Consider the following 22,386-nt stretch of genomic DNA (forward strand, 5'->3'; position numbering starts at 1 on the left):
CAAGCTTATTTATTGTATCATATATACCGTAATTCTAAGAAGAATTATCTTATTCTCGGAACTTTCTCTTGCTACTTCAGTGACTGCTGCGAAAAGATGCAGGAGATAGTGCAGAGTCCCTCATACTCCATAAATGCCAGTTTCAAAGGACTAATGTATTCATTTTTCTGATCAACATGTGATTTCCATTACTCATCTTTCCTTCCAAGATAACTGACATTTTTGAAGGGCACCCTTTTTGTTAAATTTTATTTCCTTCTACTAAAGAAGTCTTTTTAATGTTCTGGAATTAAGGCGTTCATTTCCATCCACAAAGTTCTTTTTGTTTACTTCCTCAGTCTGATTATTCTACTCGAGGGTATGCAGATGGCTACATATCCCTTTTCATCAATGGGATCCTCAAAATAAAGTCCTAAAAATACCAGTGGCAATTAACATTTAGAAATCTCCTTTTTCGTGAGTAGCAATCCTCATGAAATGTCTGTGTTTGAATCACATCAGTATTAGACAAGTAAAAGAGAGAGAAAATATCAAGGGCAGAAGAGCACCCTCATTTCCCCCATCTCCAAATCGGAAACTTGAGCTACACCTTTTAATAATTTCACAGGAATCAAAGGAAAATCCGGGATCACATTTCAAAAATTAATTGCACAAATGGGAGACCAAGCGTCAAAAAGCAAAAACTAAGAGGAACACAACAAAAAAACTTCCTGAAAGGAAAAAAAGAAAAAGGATTTTTAGGAGAAACACACTGCTTGTGAGACAACGCAGTCACGTATTAGGTAGAAAAGGGTGCCATGGTTTTACGACAGTGTTTTAGAAGCACAGCATCCAGACCCAGGGAGAAAACAGTTTCACTTCTCTCCACACTGCTCAGGCAGCTGCTAGGAAGCTAAGTTCAAATTTGAAGGCCAGGGCCTAAGAAAGGAAGTGAGAGCATGAGGAAGGTGATTAGAATGAGCTTTCACATGAGCAATTAGTCAGGAAGCTGGGGGTGCAGTTAAAGCAACAATCCATACTTGGATGTGGAAAAGGTTAGGAGATCATGTTCATTCCTGAATTCTGCTGAGGTCAGTACATTTGCAAGAAATAGGGTTCTCCCTGGGGGATGGTAAAGGGATGATGGGAGAGAAAGCTCACTGGAGTCTGAGGAGCTTTGTGGTTGGAGTGAAATACTGGAGGACGGACATCAACACACCATCGACGTCTGCGTGTATTTGTGGGATGGGATGGGGCAGGTGGGATTCCTGATGAGACAGTAGTTGTGTATCAGAGCTTAATTTGCCCGATATTGCAACTTTCTCAAGAAGTTTTGGTGATAGTGTCCATAAGATCATTGCCACGATGGGATGCCAGCCCCTGTATGCTGCGATGGTTATTCTGGTCTGATGAACCATTTGGCAATAGTGTTGAACTGTGCCTTTGTTCATGGTGTTACATTTTAGTGGTCTAATCATGACTGATGACCATCTGAAGCTACTCATCTAGCTATAACTAAATGCATTATTTTAATAGCCTTCTTGGATTTCAAATTAAACATCTTCATGCTGTTATTTAGTTCAACTCCCTCTTCCTTGCCTCTAGTTGACTGGAAGTTAAAAAATGACTGTTTCAATATAATACAATTATGACACTAATAAAACTTTATTCTATAACTTGGAAAGGTTAATTCTATGTTTTCAGGATGCTCTTTGTTCATCTCCTATACAACACTTGAGAAGAAGCAGGCTGATGTCAGTCCCCTGGCATCTCTTGCTTTCAAAATATACTCTTTAAAAGAAAAACAAGCTCATGAAAAACACTGGCTAGAGGAGAAATCATTTCTAAGAAAGATGTGAAGGGAACAGAAAGAAAGGGAACAGAAAGAAATATCCTAGGGGCTCATATATATTTACTTTATTTCTTGTCAATGATCTGTTTCGGGTTTCTTTTCAAGTAAAGTTGTGTAATGAAATCTTATTGTCTTGAAATTTTAAGTGGGACTCAACGTTATACGAAAGTCTCAAAAAAATTCTGTCTTTGAAGAAGAGTTGAACTTTTTTAGTTTAACTTTTAGGAGTTAGATTATTTTCTTTCACACTAATATATTACACTTTTCATTAATCGAGGTTTTTAAAAATAATTTTTTTCTCTAGGCATATATAAATCTATGCTGAGTTCTTTTTCCCCATTAAGTTATCAGGAAAGTCTGTCCAACTTCCTTTCCTAGAGTCCTTTAAGAATAGAACAAATACTCATCCATTTCAGATGTATTATTCCATCCTTCCCAGGTATGATGCTGGAAATAAGACTTGTCAATGTCCTAAGTGAATAATTCTATCATCCTATTAAGAGAAATACAAATATTTGTAAAATATCTGATGTTAAATGAATTCACCCCAAGGTCTTTGTGTGAGGAAGCCTGCCTCCTTGTTTCAGAGTTGTGCTTGAATTATCTGGGTTACTTATTCAATCCCGTATTGTAGGCTGCAGTGGTGTGTGGTTTGGTGCTATGGGCAGAGATAGTGAAATCTGTTATAGATTCATGCGTGTTGCCCTCAGTGCCTGGTGTATCTGGCTGCCTGGGTATAAGATTTGCCACTTCTCTAAGACGAGTTGAAAAGAGTAGGATGTTAAAAGCAACATAAATAAAAGAGAACTGCTTCCTAAAGAGTCACAGGATTCTGTTAAATTTTGTTTCAAGTTGTTGCAAATTCATTCCTCCTCAAAGGCCATGGCAATATGTCTTTGAACAAACCTAAGAAAGACTGGTTTTGACAGAGGTTAAATACGTATGCAACGCAGAAAACTGATCTTGACATTAGGGTTCTGTTGAAGTATATCTACTATCTTCACAAGGCTTTAAAAATGCTATTATTACCACTTGAAGTATATTTTCTTCAAAACACTTACTATCATGCAGAGCTAAAACAATGCCAAGCCTTTAATTTTTATTACAGAGAGCCCAACCTCACCGTAGAATTCATTTGCCCTTCTGTTTCTTGATTTGAAACAGACTTTAAGTTTGAAAAACAGTTATGGTGCCTTAGAAAGACAACAATTTAATAAAAAACATCGATTCTGACAATGCAGCCAAGAACGTATTAGGCCAAAGATATTATTTACACAGCATTAATTATTTCCGTTTCGTTTTGGTTTGCTTTTTTTTTTTTTTTTCTGTTTTCTTTCTGGTTTCAAAACTTTAGGAATTATCCATCCTAACTGTTCTGGATGCAAACATTTTTGTTCCTATGGCAGGCTTTTTAATGCCCTCACAATGGCTTAGGAGGAAACTGCCATCTGTATAGAGCTTCTACTGGGTTACTGGGGTCTCTTCCTAATTCAGTTCTTCTAGAATTTAAACTTCTAGGCTGGACACAGAGAGTGAAGGGACAGGGATATTTTGATCTTTCTCATCAGTGGGGACATAGTTTTGAAGGCCTCTTTGTACTTCTCATATGAGTCAGACATCTGAGGACTTGAATGATTTGGTTGTCTACGCCACAATGGACTAGTTGGGGTGGGATGCCAGAAGAATCAGAACTGCAGGCTGTTTAGGGTCTTAGGCTGTGCAGTTTCTTAAACAAATTTTGAAATGCCTAAAGAGGTTAAAGATAAATTTGTGTTTACCCTAATGCTAGTGAGTATGTAGCATCTTTGTCTGGCTATTGAAGGACACAGGTAGTTCCCTCTGATTAAAGAAACAATAAGGCAGAGATGAGATGACCCCAGTTTCCTTCCTCACGAGGTACTCTGGAAATGCACGGAGTATGTGTGCATTTCGGTGGCAAATTCAAAAGGCCCCTTGGTGAAGAAATGTGCATATGTTACTTGCTTTGGTCATTTCTGCCATTTTTTCTCTGGTTACTATTTTACTATTTCTGGAAGAAAACAAAACGTAATTTTAAAACTTTTCAAAACCATCTTTATTTTTTCTCTGGTTACTATTTTACTATTTCTGGAAGAAAACAAAAAGTAATTTTAAAACTTTTCAAAACCATCTTTATTTTAGGAGCAGTCTGATGTAAAAGTACTTAGACACAATAGCACTTAGGCTTTTGTACAGACTGTCCAACTCTAAAGGACTGCTGAGATGAACTGGACAGGGAATGTTGAACATTTTTCCACATGAAGACTCAACCATTTGAGACACTCTTCCTAGTGTGTGAGGGAAGACAAATTCAGATAAAACATTTCTACTTTCTCTGAATTTGTAGCTTTTAGAAAGTATATCATATTTTGTAAGAATTTCACACTGGTCTTTATAGAAATACTGCAATTTTTTACTGAGAATGAATAGGAAGTGAATGAAACAAAACAAAGTTCTTTGAAGATTGGCACTCCTTGTGTAACAGAAAGGGGGAAACGCTTTCATGCTATACTTGTCAAAACATTCCATCAATAGGTAGAAAAAAATGAAGTATTTCTAAAAGCAGAGCTTTAGTTTGGTTTAGGAGCATAGTTGAAATAGTCATTTCTCTTAACCCAGTTTATCAACCGTCTAATTGAAGTCTGTGTGCGATTTTCAATCAAGACATGAAATAGTTTTTAGTATTATTATCCTGGTGATGTTTCCTTGAAGCCATGAGATGCAATTTCCCCAGAACTGTCAACTTTAGACCAGAACTCAGTTAATAATTTTGTCACCATTATTACTGCCAATGGCCGGTGTGGATGGCCTGTCTCCCTGAAGTTTTGCTTGCTGAGGCCACCTCCCCCCCACCCAAATCTGTGGAAAGCTCATGGGTGCTCCTCCTTCTTGCACCAACCAGGCTTCCAGGGATCATTATGTGCTTCTGCAAAAATCATAATGTCGGGGCCAGCTGAGTGGCTCAGGGCTCAGGAGGTTGGAGCTCCGTGCTCCTAACTCCGAAGGCTGCCGGTTCGATTCCCACATGGGCCAGTGGGCTCTCAACCACAAGATGGCCTGTTCAACATCTTGAGTCCCACAAGGGATAGTGGGCAGCACTCCCTGCAACTAAGATTGAACAGGGCACTTTGAGCTGAGCTGCCACTGAGCTCCCGGATGGCCCAGTTTGTTGGAGCGCGTCCTCTCAACCACAAGGTTGCCAGTTCGATTCCTCAACTCCTGCAAGGGATGGTGGGCTGTGCCCCCTGCAACTAGCAACGGCAACTGGACCTGGAGCTGAGCTGCGCCCTCCACAACTAAGACTGAAAGGACAACAACTTGAAGCTGAACGGCACCCTCCACAACTAAGATTGAAAGGACAATAACTTGACTTGTAAAAAAGCCCTGGAAGTACACACTGTTCCCCAATAAAGTCCTGTTTCCCTTTGCCAATAAAATCTTTAAAAAAAAAAATCATACTGTCACCAACATCTCTGTTTTCCACTCTTAAAAAAATACACAAAAAACACAACACACATCTGATCCCAATTTATGGTGGGGGAACAGGATTTGCCTAGATTAAAAAAAATGTTAATTTTTCTCTCTCATCTCTGTTCCCGCTTCTGTCTGAGCTCTGAAAATGTCTACTCTATGGTTTGTTTGGATGTACATGCAGAAGGGAACGTAAGGATGTGCGGTTCTCCCAGAATGAGACAGTACATTTCTAGGGTAATAGACACCTCACCAAAGATGTGTAGTGTCTGAAGCATGAAGCAATCGTCTTGTACTCGCAGCACCTGGAATCAGGAGCGCAGCGTGAGTTTTTCATCATGAAGGCATGTGGTGTAGGCTGCCAGAGCAATGTGTGTGTGTGTGTGTGTGTGTGTGTGTGTGTGCGTGCGTGTGTTCATGAGAAGAGGGAGACAAGGATAAATAAAACACAAAAACATTTTAAATGCTACCTCTGTACTCAGGTACTAAGATATCAATGGGCCAATGCTTCCTCATCAATCATTGAACATACACTGTACCTAGTGCAAGTGTGTTCTCTGCTAGTCACATTATTTGTCAAGTATCTGCTTCGCTGTTGTGTCATGGGCAATTTCTGTTGAGGCTGATACATTCTGGGCCACAGCCATTGTGATTAATTTTCACCAATGCTTTTCATGATTCCTGTTACTTAATAATGTATTTTGCTTGTAGGAAACAACAGAACCCAGGGTAAAGTTTGTCATGCTTCAGAAAAAGGAAATGGTGATTTCAATGATAATGTGAATTATGGTTTTTTTTCCCTAATTGCTGACTTCCAATCATCAGATTCTGTCTCTAATGATGTTCTTTGAGTTCATTCAGTGGGGAGGTATTCAAATTTCATCCTTTTAGGATTTTAATAATGTATTCTTCCGTTTGGATGAGGTCCAAACTGGCCCGATTTCTATCAAATCTGGGGAATGTTATAATGGTCCTTTGAAATTAAATATTTGTCACATTGGGGTGGGATGGGGAGTGGGCCAGAGATTCTGGAATTGCCGCTATCGTCCCCAGATACATAATTAACTCATTTCTACAACAGTTTATTAAAAGTTCTACTTTAAGAAAAGGCTTTCTTAATCTTGCAGGGAAGAAAGCAAGAGTGGCGTTATGTTCTGAAGCTATGGATTAAATTACCAAAGGTCTCCTGCACTGAAGTAACCAGACAGTTTTCAGAAAGGGAGGCTTTGATCAGAGCTCAAGTTGGAAAAGCAAAAACTGCAATTTCCCTAAGAGGTCGTGGGGTACAATAAAGTGAAGAATAAGGTGATGAATCAGTTAAGAAAATTTTCTTGTCTGGCTGATTGACCCATTCTGCACATACACCATTTCAATGTGCTGTACTTGTGGGGATGTTTTTGAGATAACATCCTGTTTGTAAAGATATAAGCCCAGCAGGTTACAAATCTTGGTGCTACTTTTATGACACTCTGACTTTTCATGGTGTTTTATTTTTGTCCAGGACATAATATCTAAAATATTCTCACATATTCACTCTAAGTTTTTGTCTCTTTCTTCCACTTTCTACCTCCACACTCACTAGAAGTGTCATCTTCAGTATGGTAGCCATTGGCCACCTGGGGCTATTTAATTTGAATTTGAGTTAACTAAAATTAAATAAAATTTAAAATTTAATTTGTCCATTTCCCTAGCCACACTTCAAATGCTCAAATAGCCACGGTGAACAGTATATAGAACATTCCCACCTTTGCAGACAATTCTGTTGGACAGCATGGTGCTAACATATCGGCTCTGAAAGATTAGGCATATTGACCGCTGTGCTTACTTTTTTATTCCCAGTGCTTAGACGGGGCCTGCCATACCAGAAGCACAATCACTATCTGTTGAATGAATACATTTCTTTTCAAATTTTAGTAGCCAACGACTGCCTTTGCTAGGGGTCAAGTTTCATGACCTTTTCTTGGAGTAGAACTAGACCCCAAATAAATGGATCACCAAAATGTGAACCTCACACGCTCCCCACTTGGAGAACTCTGTGACTTGAGTAAGTGATAAGTCACATAACTTCTCTACAGAAATCTCCTGAGAGGCTTTCCCCTCACTGTGTCACAGGGTCTCCAGCACTCTCACATGACCTCGCTGCCCCCGACCTCTCTCTTGAACCTCACTTTCCATGAGTCTCTCTTTCCTTGCTCTGCTAGAGTCGCACTGGCTTCCTTGCTGTCTCCTCAACTGGCACGACCTCACGTCAGGGCGTTTACCTCGGGGTCAGGGCGTTTACCTCGGGGTCAGGGCATCCTTCCCGCTGTTCACTCAGACAAGTGCCTTGCACATAGATCATGCAAAATACATTTCTGAGTATTGAAGAAATGTCAAATTCCATTGCTAAACGGAAGCTGGGTTCTCTCTACGCTGGCAGACATAACAGAAAATATCACTTTGAAAACACACCACTGTATAGAATGTACAAGTTACGCAGGCACTGTGTAAATCTGCTGGAACACTATTTTCCCCATAGAAAATAACCAAGTCCTGGAGTAGCTGCAGCTGCTGTGGCGCCGGGTGAGCCAGAACTCGCGCTGCTCCCAAGGCGCATTGGAAATAACCATTTGAAAGTGGCTGAGAGCTCTGTGTAGGCAAGAGTTAGAAAAGCCCAGAAGCCAGGAGGTGTTTCTGCTATTTCTGAATAATTCTTTGCCCTTTCTGGGCTGGGATCGTGCATAAAATAGTGGAGATGACTTCCGTTTCCTGTGCTGAGCATACCATTAAAAAGTGTCTGCCTGGAAAAATAGCAGCGGGTTTGAAAAGAGGTCTGCCATCACAGCACTGATGTTTCATTCCACACTGAAAAGTGTCTTCAAATAACTAAGAGGATGGCCGCATTGCTTATGGCAACCCACAGGAACTGGGGAACACATACAGTATATAAATTCTGAATCGAATCTCTCTCCATAGCACTACAGTGGGCTACCAGTTTCAGGTTTATGTTGAGCCATGTCAAAGAAAAAAAACATCAGTTTTATTTTGAGATCTTGGTTATGCACATTTAAGTTACAGTAAGGTTTATGATTAGCAAGACATGATAGAAGATACTATTATTTACAAGACTACATCTCACCTTACAGAGAAGGTCAGGCCAATGCTCATGGTTCAAAGCTGCTCTAGGACCCCCTGGTCCTTCCCCTAAGGCTAGGGGTCTGCTTCTTTCATCTCTCAGTGGCTACCCATCTGAGCTGACAGCGAAGATCAAAGACAGTGAATGTTCTCAGGTTCCCGTTCATCTGTCTCCACCCACCTCTAACAGCTTTCTGTTCAGCCTTCTCTTTTCTTTCCCTTTCACTCAGTTTTTCTCTGCTTTCTTTCACTTTGATATATATATTGCCGAATTTAAGGAATCTTGTGAGGTTAAAAATTATTTGCTCACACTTTGTTGCAAGTCCAGGGACCCATAGACTGTGGGAAACTCAGCTACATGAAAAAAACGCAACAGCTAAACATAACTTGTCCCAAGTACTTAGTCACTGCTTAAGTGAGTGAGTCTACCAATTGTAGCCTCTAGGGAGTTTAGTCTCTGGTTTTGTGGCTTGTGCTGTAAAGGCCACAGAAGGTGAATGTGGGCTGGATGGCTGTGGAGGGTTAGGAAAGATGCTAATTCACTCATCCAGGGGCTGATGATGGAGCTCTGGGAATAGGTCAAAGTTGTGGTTTCTCTTTTTCCCACTGTAGTTTGACAAGACCATTGAACCACCTCAATAATTCCCAGCATTTTAGACTTAAAGAATCTGTCTTTGTATTTACCAATTTTTGAAATACTGGTTGCCTAGGTAGACAGGTGCCCCGTGAAGGCTGATGTCATTAAAAAGTTGAAATTATCTATCGGATCTGAGTTTACGGTCAAAACCGAAGGGTTGGAAGAAGAGGGACCTGCCTAAGTGACTGAAATAATGAATTAAAATAGACTTCAGTTGGAAAAATCTGAGAATTTCAAAACCTTTTTGGTGAGTTAATGTGCGAAGGCAAAACATCTCTGTTTAATCAGATGCTTCACTGGCTCTCTCTCCTGTTCCCCATATTATTAATTTTTATATCACGTGGTAGCTGTCACTCTGTTTCAATAGAAATTCTGTAATAGAAATTCACTCTGATGCTTTCCATTCAACCACCTTCCATCTCCAAGGTGTATGAAGGAAAAAAAGAAGAAACCAATAGCAAAAGATAAGAGGACTGAACAGCTTTGTCTGGTATTGATGACTCGATGACATTTAGTAGTGGAGAAAGTCTGAGGAATTAGTTTGCTGACGTTCTTTGTGCATAACATCCAGTGTAATACCGGTGACTTAGGACTTACAGTTTTTGATTACTCCCATATACTTCATAGGGATTATTTGAAATACAGACCCTCCGACAACAATAAAGACTTAAATCATTTCTTGAAGTTGTTTTTTTTTTAAATTCACCAAACAACTGAAGAAGTGGTTAGAGAATTGGCTAGGGATTCATAACTCTTTGAGGACAGACAGCCAAGCCTCTTTTCACCTCTGCCTATGTCTTTTCCCTCCACCCTGGAGAATCCCCTTCACATAGGTTAACATCTGGCAAGAGGAGTGAAGACACAAAAGATTATGGCATCGGAAAAAGAACTCATCAAGAAGTCCAAAAACTTGAGTTTTGTTCTAGAGCGAGACTGGAGCAGGTCATTTGCCCCCAATGTGATTGTTCTACCCTCCTGAGTGAACGAGAGGACAAGGGCTGGGTCGTCCTGCTCTGACAGGGAGCGAGGAGCGCATAGACAGCTGGGCCACAGTTCCCGCCTCTTCATACCCCAGCTACTGGCTAACTGGAATTATCCACGGGGCTGTGTGGTTCTGCCTGTGAGAAACAATTCTCTCTCGGGGACAATCCACCACCCACCAGTCAAGGGTGGAGAATCAGGCTCGATACATTTTACACAGAGCTTATTCATTTGGTAACATGAGAATTAATTTGGAATTGGAATCCATAGCACATTTGTGATTTTTGCTTACAGTCCAAAAGTTATCCAGTAACATACAGTTTCTGATGTTGGCTTGTCACCATGGCGAGAAACAAATGAACTCTACCCCATACCCATATAAGGCTGAGCTATCCAAGTGCTTGGGGAGTGGAGAGTTCTGCAGTCAGGCATTGTCATCGCTGCTACAGTAGCACTGTGGGGAAAATATACAGCAAGGGACCCCAGGGGAAGCTGTGGGAAAGAACAAACTCTGCACACAGCTCTCTGAACAGCAAAATCCGTCCAACTGCTATTTTTATGTATTACATTACTTAAAAAAAAAAATACTATCAAGCCACAAGTAGGGCAGAAAATAGCTCTGCAGTCCATAGGAACACATTTGGGGAAATTTGTTAATCAAATATTTAACACACATATGCCAGGTTTGTCGAACTGAAATAGACACTACATCTTAATAAATGATTTAATGAAGTGTATGCAATTCTTCTAACAATAAATATCTTCAGTAACATACTGGGTTTACTCCATAGAAAATGATAAATGGTATAGTTTTTCTCTCCTCTGTAGGTTTTTTTCCTTACCTTTTACCATCAGTCATTTCCACCACCTTATGGATTAATATTCAATGGCACACTTGAATCAATTGGGCAGCCCTGGGTGCTGGCAGTTGAAACAACCCAACTTGGATCTGTACGGTCCAATCGCAGTGTGCGTCTAGGTCCAGCACTAACGACTATGGACCAGTATGCAGTGTGAAGAGAAGAACCATCTGAACACTACAGGTAGAGGATCCCACAGGCCAGGCCCCAAAGTGGGCTATCACGTGTCTCTGTGTCTTGAACAAACTACTCAGACAATTGCCAAATCTTAATTCAATCAGTGTTGACAACCTGTCTGAAGAGAGGGAAGTCAAGTCCACACTGGGTTCTGGATTTCTCATGTTAATCAAATTAACCAGGTGCCAATTTTCTACTTTACTTGGCAATGTATAGAAACAGAGTCAAGGAATTTTCTTAATTAGGGACAGTGGGAAATAAAAAGGTCTCAATCATTGTACTGTAAACCTACTAAATTGGAAAGGTCAAGGGACCCTTACAAATCTCCCTTCTAATAACTTCTTTGAAAAAATCTTTGGCATTCTGTAAGAGTACACTGCTAGGTAGATGGCATTATATATTCAAATAGTCAGAATAAGCTCATTTTACTGAAGAACAAAATTCTTATAAAAGCATTATTTCCCATAATATATATATACATATATATATATATATATATATATACATATATATATATATATATATAAAATGTTAATATACTGGGTCTGCATTAACTAATCATACAATGTGAAAAAGAATAGACCCAGTAACCTTCTCCTCAGCTTGTTTAGGTGCTGTTTGGCTGACCACATGGAAAAGAATGCAGAGTCCCTCTATGGTCGAACTCCCTCCCACATAAGTGAGTCGCCGAGATATTTGTATACCACTAATTTATCTTCCCTGTGCCCATATAAGGTTGAGCTAGCCAAGTGCTTAGGGAGGGGAGAGTTCTGCAGTCAGACATTTTCATCACGGCTCCAGAAGCACCGCTGGGAAAAATCTATAGCAAGGGATCCCAGGGGCATTTTACATCTCATGAAATGGCTTCTATATATTTAAAAAATACTAACCCTTGTTAAATGCTGTTAAATGATCCTCAACTAGAAATTCCTAAAGCGTCAAGTCCCCACTCCAAGCAGAGGAACCCATGACTAAAACAACAACAAAAAACTGTTTTGAGGATTGCAACTCATGGTGAACACAGCACATGCAGATGGAAACTTTGACCTAGTGGCAAGAAGCTCCTCCACTATGATCTTGAACATTAAAAAAAAAAAAAAAAGATCAGCCAATGTTAGCAAATACACCACCACATTTATAAAGGGGTTCCCTGTCATCAATTTTACTTATTTGATTTTTGGAGGGGATTCAGGGAGGAGAGGATATATGATAAAATACCTAGCCACAGAGGCCAAGCTCCAAAAAGATAGACCTTCCTCCTGGGGGGGTGGGTATGAGGAATAGTTACTTTAAAAACTGACTTTAGGATTCAACTTGGAGAAATTCATTTGGCACACCGAAAGACTGCAATATCTGATTCCAACGACAGGGCAATGCCAGCAAGAATTCCCAATTGCGTCTCACAAGCTGGAGTTGGACACGCATGGGTCCTAGAGGGAAATGCACGATTCCAAAGCATAAGGATTCAAAAGACTCTGTGGCATAAAACGAAATACCACTCCCCACACTGCCACACACCAACATGGGCTTAAACATATAAACAATATCATTTCAAAATCAGTCATGCCAAGAATGAAACATCAGTTTTAACAGAAATGAAATGAGGGGCCAATCATTTTGATTGAACATATTAAACCCAGTATCGGGTCCATGTATCAAATTCTGCCAGATGCTATGATAATAATTTGGCGTGACCTTTTTTTCTCTCACTTATCTATGAAATGGGCTACATACAGGATATCCAGGAACTGAGTAGAATAATTTTACAAGTAGAATGAATGATTCTCAGTTATAGGACGCTGGTGCTCGCTAGTTTGAATATCTTTACTGCAGTATAAATGCAACTATGTATTCTTTATGTAATATTTTTACAAACTATATGTTTATGTATAACAAGTATAAAACATAGTTGCATTATATATGCATATAGACATATGTAGTCATAATAGTAAACAAGAGAAAAGAGGCTTAAAAAAGTTAGCATTATTCTCTACTTATTAGGAAAGTAGTATAAATTGACCCTATTTCGCATTATGTTATTGTTTGTTCTAGGGGAGAAGAACACGGCTCTATTATATTTCTTCAGGAAAGTAGGCAATTGACTTAATCAGGCAACTTAAGGCACTTGCATGTACAATGGAAGCATGAGGAAGGTAATATTTATTGCGATGCCATGACTTACCCGTCCTCCTTTCTCCGGGTAGCACTGGCAGCCCCCGCTGCAGTCTCTCCCTCCACAGGGCACATCAAACTTCTTCACGCCCTGCAAAAACAAATCACAAGGCAAAGATAATGTTACATAAAATACTGTCAACTCCAATATGTATCATAATGCTATCTGTTGAGAGCCCTTCCAATGCTAACAGCTACCTATTCATTCAAAACAAATAGGTTTGAATTTTTAGAGCAGTTTTAGGTCCACAGCAAAAGGTATAGAGATTCCCCATATTCCCTCTGCCCTCCCACAGGCACAGCTCCCCCATTATCAACATGCCCCACTGGAGTAGGACAAATGTTAAAGTTGATGAACCCACAATGGCATATTATTACCACCCCGAGTCCCTAGTTTAATTAGGGCCCCTCTGGGTGTTGGACATTCTGTGATCAGTAAGCCCTTTTTCACTGCCCACTAAGTGCCAGATGCCAAGCTAGATCCTGGGGCTGGAAGGCCAAGGAGAACATTCCCTGAATCCAAGGAATCTATGTGAAGTAAACCCAGGAGGACACTGTGTTAAGAGCTTTGGTACGAAGGAGACACTCCAGGTGCACAGAGAGCGCCCATCATTCTGTCTGGAAACCTGGGGGTGCATGCTGCAGGAGAGGTTTAAGGTAAAGTTAAATGTGGCAGGGCAACTCCGGGCCCCCATCCTACAACGCAGACCCTGGTGAACTAAAGGGCGGGCTGCTGAGGAGGCAGAACTTGCAAATACACCTGAGAGGATGCCAAACCCTTACCTCTGTCACGGAGGCCCCGTGCATTCCCTGCACGCGCCCCTAGAGGAAAGCCCATTTCTTTCCCTTCCCCGTGGGAGACACTCCCACACGCAGTGAGGAGGAGGCCTCCTCAAGTATGTATTTAGTTGGGTGGGGTGACATCATCCATTATTTTGTCAGACCCTGAGATCTAAGTCTTCAGCGAGTGTCGTGGATCACTTGAGGGAGTTCTCTGGTTGGACAATTTCAACCAGAATTGGGGGAAAAGGTGTTTCTTGCTCTTGATCTAGGTATTTTAGGTAAAAGGTGGGCTTGGATATTGGCCTATGTCTGAGCTGTTCCCTTCAGACTGTGTTCACAGTACTAAATATTCTGAGTGGAAAATGACGATCAGATTGGCTCTCTTCTCTCTCCTCTGTGATCAGCCAAGCCCTGCTTCCTCCCTTCCCTGCCCCCCACCCTCCGGTGAGTTAGTACTGCTCCCAGGGGAATCTCTGTCTGGCTCATCACCCCTATCACCTTCACCCAGACTCTCCATCCAGCAGGCACTTCCACTCAAGGCACCCAGGGTACAGGAAGCTTCCGGTGTGCACTGAGCCAAATCTTACCATGCAAGCAACACTCCCCAGATAACAGAACCCATTATAACTTTAAACAAAACTGCATTTCTTATTTCGCTTAGCATGATATTCTCAAGATCCATCCATGTCGAGAAGAAGTCAAGAGCCATATGATTTAACTCATATGTGGGATATAAAACTGAAAGTGACAAACGAATAAGACACACAAACAAACAAAAACTCATAGACACAGACAACAGTTTATTGGGTACCAGAGGGAAAGGCGGGTGGGGGGAAGTAGAAAAGGGTAAAGGGGGTCAAATATACGGAACGAGATTTGACTTTGGGTGGTGAACACGCAATATAATATACAGATGATGTATTACACAATTGTACACTTGAAACCTATATAATTTTATTAACCCGCGTCAGCCCAATAAGTTTAATAACAACGATAAAAAAAGAACTGCATTTCACCCCAGCTTTTCCATTCTCTTGTGAATTAAGTCTCAATGACTAAACAGGATGGTCATTTGGGAACTCCCTGTGCAAGTTTTTCTGTCTATTTTTTATCTAGCACGCCTGCCAGAACCTTCCCTGTTCCTGACACAGCACTGAATGTTCACATGGAAAGGCAGATGGTGTTGCCTGGCCGTCTCTGTAATTCCTGCTGCCATGGCTTTTCTGAACATTCAACCTTGGATGGGCACACAAGTGAATGTTGACTCGAAACCACCTGGTCAAAGTTTACCTTAGACCTCAACAACTGCTTAGATGTTCTTTTTGTAGAGATGATAAATTCCTTTCCTTTGTTAACCATTTTCTACCAGAGAGGTCTTATTTGAGAGTTTCACATTTTGTGTGTGTGTGTTCTTATTATAATGCTTAACCTAATCTAATACCCTGATACATCAGCCACTCCTTTAAAGAATTAAGAAATATCTGAAAATCTCAAATCCTTTAAAGAAACCAACACCTGGAAAGACGTTTGAATCTCGTTTTGGTTATCTTTCTGGTCTGCGCGGGGTAATGAGACAGCTTGAGTTCCGTAGTGTAAAAGTTAACACATACAGAATCCTTTCGCATCCTCAAAATATGATTCTAGGTATTTGCCAGTTTTTTACAGCTTCAGTGTTTGTCTATTGTGGGGCTCATTTTTAAATTCCATGACTTTGAATATTTGGTTTTCACAAATCCAACTCCATGCTAAGCCGTTGGTTTTATGGATTACCCTTAGCATCAAAGACAGAAGTCTAGATGGGCCACCACATTTACGCTTTGTATGACATATGGTTGTGAATAGGTGCATTGGCAGGTACCCCTGGTTCATGCAATAATTCATTTACCAGTTCTTTGGAAAGGAAGGGGGACTCCTCAGTCTGAAGGGTGAAACATAAACTCATATTCTCCATCTGCTGCTTCATATGCTATTTTTACTTCTGATTTTAAAGCCACTTGCCAAATCCCTGTATATAAATCAATGGTTGAAATGATTTTAATGGTTTCAAATTGATCTAACAGACTCTCTATTCTAGGTTTAGGCTATGCACAGGATTTAGTTATAGAAATGAGTTCTTCATAACTTGCTTAAAATTTCCTAATACTTTTTAATTTTATTTTTGCTTTTGGAACCAGGACTTGAAGGCCCGATTAAGTGCCTTCAACCGTGTGTCAATGGCTCAGATGCCCTGTCTTAGGAGGTGAGGAACACATCATCAAGAGGCAGCTTTCCATCTTATAAGCCTTAGCCAATTTCTGTCATGGAAATTCCAGCCCGTGTGTGTGTGTGTGTGTGTGTGTGTGTGTGTGTGTGTGGTGTGCATGTGTGTTTTCCCATCAGCATCTTACACATCCTACAGAGGGACTCTTATGAATTCCAACATCTACAAGAGCTCTAAGTACCACATATTGGAATGTCAGATCTCCAGGATGAACGTAAGTATTTACTTTACTAGGGCAGGGCATATGTTCCAGACGTCTCTTAATGACTGTACAAGTCTCAGACCTGAGCTTCCACATTCCCCTGATGGGACCTGGCCACTGGGACCATCTCAAGACACGAATGCCCTTCTGAGGACCTTGGATGAGGAGTGTGTGTACTGCTCTGGGGAGTCCTATGTCTGTGTCTCAGCCCCACCTCCACCCCACCCAACAGAAGAATATTAAAAGCTCACACCAACCCCTGCCCATGCTCCAAGCCCTTGAGTATACCCTTGCCTTTATTGTTCAACACAACTCAAGGACACAGCGTGATCCTTCTTCTTGTCAGCTCCTTAATAAAGATGACTGGTTTCCTCCCACCCTACCTCTGCCCACCACCCTCGAAGGTGACAAGCTGGCCCTGGTCCAGCTCTTCAGTTTCAGAGTCTCTAGGAGGGCATGCTCTCACCTGTATGGTCAGGCTTTCTGAGAAACATCAATTAAATCCTCCATTAGTTTCTCACTGCAAGTCTGAATCCCTATTGGTAGCACTGTGTAGAGCATATTGCAAAACCCTGCTTTCCCAGGGCCCCCTGCAGGTCACTGAGGTTGCCATCCAAGCATCTAAGGAGGACAGGTAGTGATCAGGGCCAGGAGGTTCCCATAGACCCTGCTTGTGGTGTGGAGAGTGTCCACCATGATGGACCAGGCACAATCTAGTCAACTGAGCTGACCAAACTCTCATGCTTGTTTCAAGGTCCATCATCCTAGGGCAGAAAAGGGCTCATGGCCCAGTGGGACCAATTACGCTGAAAATCTGTGAAAACCGGTAAGGGGTCCTACCCACTGGAGAACGCTGGAATCTAACAAGGACAAGTCCTATGGCCTCATATTCACACAGAAATTGCTCCCATCCAGCCTCTGGGACCACATGCTTGGAATGTTCAGGGGAATGCTTCCCTTCAGCTATACCAGTGAGAGAACACGTAACTCCCCCAACTCCAAACTAATCTGACAGCTGGAAGGAGCTTGGGGATAACTCATCTACCCTTTCACTTTGCAAATTCATTCATTCCTTCATTCATTCATCACTGAATGTTTACTCTGGGTGATGTGCCGTGCTGGGCCATGGATATAAAGTAAGAAACAGATCATATGAACAAGTTGACAAGAAAATTAAGTAAATAAGCAATGAAACTTACAAAATTTAAACTATGATGAGTTCCATTAAAATCATACCAGATAACAGACAGGACTACCTTAGCCAGGGCTCTTTCCCTTATTGGGTTTCCTTCTTCTTACATGCCTACCCCACAAAGGATAACCTCCCTGCCATCTGACCTGGGGCCCTGTGGCTATAACTGAGGGGACAGATAGAGAACCGCTCACCTCCAGCCTAGGAAAGTAAGACCTCTGGATTAATATCATCAGGAAATCAGGAGCATCTTGGATTGGAGTGAATTTGAACTCATTCTTCTTATAACCATCATGATGCCCCTATTTGGCAATGTCCCCCAACTCTTGGCTCAGGACTCAGTTTCAATCCACTGCCACTTCATAATCCAGCACAAAGATAGTCCACTGTCTGGAGGTCCTGCGGGCACTGCAGAGGGGTTTGGAGTGGACATGGAGCCCTGCCTGGTGGTGGGGAAGTACTGGGTGGGATGTGCTCAGTCCTCTTTGCTCAACTGAAGTCATCTGACCTGCTACCAAGATCCATGACCACTTCAAACTGTCGCTGTCACTTCCAAACTGGGAAAGGAGTTTGACTAGGAGGGTTTGTCATTAATTTCTTCAGCAAATGAACAAACATTCACTGACTGAGGTTTTGCAGATGCTCCCATGCTGCCAACTATCTGGTCACCCACCAAACTTGAGACTAGGCCCCAATGGACTCATCTGCTCCTTCCACAAAATGTAGAGAAGTTAAGGAGGTCACGAGAGGCTGTGCAGACCCAGGGAAAGGGATGTTCATGTTGCTATCATTGTCAGCTCATGACACCTCCAAAAGTGTTCCACTCAAAAGTAGAACTGAGAGTTTTGAAAAATAAATGTGAATTACAAGTTCTGGAAAATATGATAAAAAGCAGCTTAAACATAAGAAGCATAGTAGACTGGGAATGTGACTGAGGGACACCTGGAAGAGATGAAGAATGGGTAATCCTTGCAACAACTAAGAGGAACAAAACCCATATTGGCAAGGGAGGAGTAGAGTGGAGTGGAGGGAGCCATGGACACTAAATGAGACAGACAGAGAGAGAGAGAGAGAGAGAGAGAGAGAGAGAGAGAGAGAGAGAGGTGCAGACAGTGAGCAAGGAGTTTGAGAAATACTTATCTGAAAATAGTGTCACAAACGAAATGGGATGGGGGGAGAGAGAGAGTAGGGAGGTTGACTGATTAGAGGCAGGGTCTCAGACACAATGTCAAAGAGGTAATCAGTCAATCAATTCGTGCTTGAAATACTCCCGTTCTTGATCTAGACCCTTTCTTCTCCCAGCGTGGTGTGTGGATGCAGCACCAGCAGCACCGTGGCACGAGTTAGGATTGCAGACCCCACCCCAGAGTTACTGCATCAGAACCCGCTTTCTAACAGGATTTCCCAATAAGCACATGGAAGCCGGGGAGCATTGCCCTAGATCAATGGACTGGCAGTGTGAAGAAAGAGGCTTTGTTCAGAGACAATGGGAAAACTGCAAACCACTGAGCAATCTCCTTCAGTGGACTAGAAAAGCAGTATTTCCTACGAGTTCAGTGCGTTCCATGCCTGAAATGGACGCAGGCATGCCTGTCCTAGAAAAAGGCTGGCCCTTGGACTCCCTGTGACTCCTGCCACCTGTGGCATGTTTAGGGGGGCTCTGAGTACCCAGGACCCAGTTGCTGGGTTTCTAAGCAATTAGAGTACCAAAAAAGTGTTAGTTCTCTTTTCTTTATTCAAAACATCCTTTTTAAGACGCTTCGTTTCTCCTGAATTTTGTCCTATCCTGAGTTAGTAGCCAGCAGTGCTGTGCTAATTAGCAAGTCTAGGAGCTGTATACCTGAAGCTAATAGAAAATAATACTGAATGTCAACTATAATTAAAAAATGTATATAGTCATGGGATTAAGGTACAGCATAGGGAATATACTCAGTGGTATTGTAGTAGCTCTGTATGATGTCAGAGGGGTAGTAGACTTGGGGTTATCACTTTGTGAGAAGTGTAAATTTCTAATCGCTGTGTTGTTTTGTACACCTGAAACTAATAAGAAAAAAAGCTTCAAAAAAAAGGTCTAGGAATTTGCAAATGACTTGGATCGCTTAAGAGCCATTTGGCACGGTAAAGGCATAAGGTATATTTTCTAGAAACCTTTGTATCATATTCTACTCAAATGGAATGCAACACACACGGTTTGCAGGGACAAAGTGGACAGCTCTGAACAAGGGATTTTTTGGTTAGCTTTTATAAGGGAATTCTTTTCTTTGAAGCCTTATTTGAATCTCGGCATCAATGCATTTAGAAAGATTTAAAAACACGTCTACGTGTGTGAGCATTCAGTTCTTCCTAGACACGTCCCAATCACCCTACGGTGTTTCCCCGAAAATAAGACCTAGCTGGACAATTAGCTCTAATGCATTTTTTGGAGCAAAAATTAATATAAGACCCGGTCTTATATTATATTATGTTAGATGAGACCCGGTCATATTATAGTAGGATAAGATCGGGTCTTATATTAATTTTTGTTCCAAAAGGTGCATTAGAGCTGATTGTCCAGCTAGGTCTTATTTTTAGGGAAAGAGGGTAGATGCATGATCTAGATTCCTTGGTCAGTCTTTTGTCTGGCAGAACAGAGATCACAGACTCTTCCAAGGAAAGTCGGGTTCTAGCTTCCTGAAGAAGGCATTTATCGGGGTTGTGTAGAGAATCTCTTGCCTTGAGCCACTGGCTCTCTGGCTGCCAGCAGAGACTTTGCCCTGCCATCTATAAATGGAATTCAGTAAAGAGTCGGAGCAGAGATCAATAGCAGCAGCTGCAAGATTAAGGGAACATCCGGTCCCACATGTTTCTGGCCTGGCCTCCGATTTGTGCAATCTACTGGCATCAGGAGAAGCAAGTATCATGCTGCTTTCGTTAGGGATCATGTACCATCAGGCAAGGCAGAGAGGAAACGCTTTTCCTCTGCTGCCCGGTGAAAAGTGGGGACGCCTCTGTAGGCCTCTGAGGCGTGGCCCCATTTAAAAACATTGAGAAAACTGTTCATTGTCGCTTCTCCCAATGGCAGATTTGTCCTCATATTTAGGACATTTAAAAATAGGTTTAAATAACAACTTGAATGCCAGAAAATAAAAGAAACACACACACACACACACAAAGATTTAGACTCCTTAAAACTAGCTATTTCTGTAACTATCAGAGTGAACTGTCCATGTATATTAGGAGAACAAATCCACGGACATGCCCCCAACTTTCTGCAGATGCAAATATCATTTAAAGTTGATACAATATACATAAATGAAAGAAAAAAATGCTTGCCATTGTTCTCAATTTGCACATAAGAAACGAGTATTAATCAAATTTATATGAACATGCAAGAACAAAACTCATTTGTCCTAAAACAAAGAATATTTTGTCCTCCACATGTTCCAAGAAACTTCTTGTCCAAGAAAGTCTTTTAAAGCCAATATACCTCCAGCCAAAAAGAGCAAGTCTGTGGGGAATTTACAGATATTTTACCATTGGATTGCCCCCAGCATCTAACCCAAGCTTCCTGCACAGAGGAATATTGAATAACCCATTCTAACCGACAAAGAAGACAAACATTTCTTATTGCAAAAAAGTAATCATCTTTCATATTTAAGGTAAAAAAAAAATCTATACAAGTCTTTGTCTTTGTCACAAGTCTAGTCAAGCCAAACTTTTTAGAATTATCCTTTTAATTCAAAAAGGGGCCAACAAAGAAGAAAGCCAGCTTGGGAACAAGGTTCCCAGTAAAATTCTATTAGTTTATCAAAACAGGAAATATAAGCCATTTCCGCACATGCAGCTTTAGAAATTAAGGAAATAATTCCAACATAGTATTAGCAGGACAGAGTATATGGCAGAGGAAATGCAGATCACAGCCACTCTACACAGAACAAAACCCTTCTTCCCAATAAATTGGGTGGGAAATCCTTTGTTTAATAGTATTTGAAGAGCACCCAAAATATATGTGTCCACTCTCGATGGTCCTGAAACTGTCACTAGCCAGAGGCAGTGAAATAACTGATGGACAAAAGTGCTCACCCATTTAAAAGGAACTACTCCAGTGGACTTGCAGTGAGTACCAACTAGTTCCAGCATAGTTATATCTGATTTGCTGCCTGTGGGGCTGGGAGTTTTGGGGAAGGAAGGGGAAGGGTAGCATGTTGTGTTGGGAACGAGGGGAACAGAAAGGAGGACAGTGGTCCACATGAGAGATGATGAGCTACAGAAAGTCTTTCTAGGATGACAATCTGTGTGTCCTATAGTGCTTGTGCTTTTTGCTGAGGTGAATAACTGAGGGATAATATCACTCCTCCTTGGGGCTCACCTTCGCAGCAGACATAACCAGGAGGCATTGCGTCGGGTGCCCTCACTTGAGTCATCAGCAACAAGCCACATGTTTTTATACTTGCATACTTAATATGTTTTTACGAGCAATGACTAGCCAACTTCACCTTCCCTTTCTTCTCAGGCAGCTCCAAGTCTAGGGGTGTTTTCCGAAGAGAATTTGCTATTGACAAGATGACCTATGACAACCATCTTTTCATGCCGGGCTTGGGTGCTGACAGACAGGACTGGCTCAAAAAAATGCCAACAACTCAGGAATTTGACCAGATGGGGAGGGCTCCTGGCAGGCACAGGGAGCGCGGGAGGACAGGCCAAGGTGA

General features: G+C 41.5%; 1 protein-coding gene across 1 annotated transcript in view; it reads right to left on the bottom strand.

Annotated features, from left to right (window-relative positions):
* COL4A2 (collagen type IV alpha 2 chain) overlaps window positions 1–22,386 on the bottom strand; it is a 183,423-nt gene that overhangs the window by 120,983 nt on the left and 40,054 nt on the right. Inside the window, exon 4 of the mRNA XM_081046767.1 lies at window positions 13,272–13,352. Within this exon, the coding sequence (XP_080902893.1) occupies window positions 13,272–13,352 (81 nt within the window). The remainder of the gene's footprint in view (window positions 1–13,271; window positions 13,353–22,386) is intronic.

Source organism: Rhinolophus hipposideros (genome assembly GCF_964194185.1).
Source record: "Rhinolophus hipposideros genome assembly, chromosome: 4".
NCBI lineage: Eukaryota > Metazoa > Chordata > Mammalia > Chiroptera > Rhinolophidae > Rhinolophus > Rhinolophus hipposideros.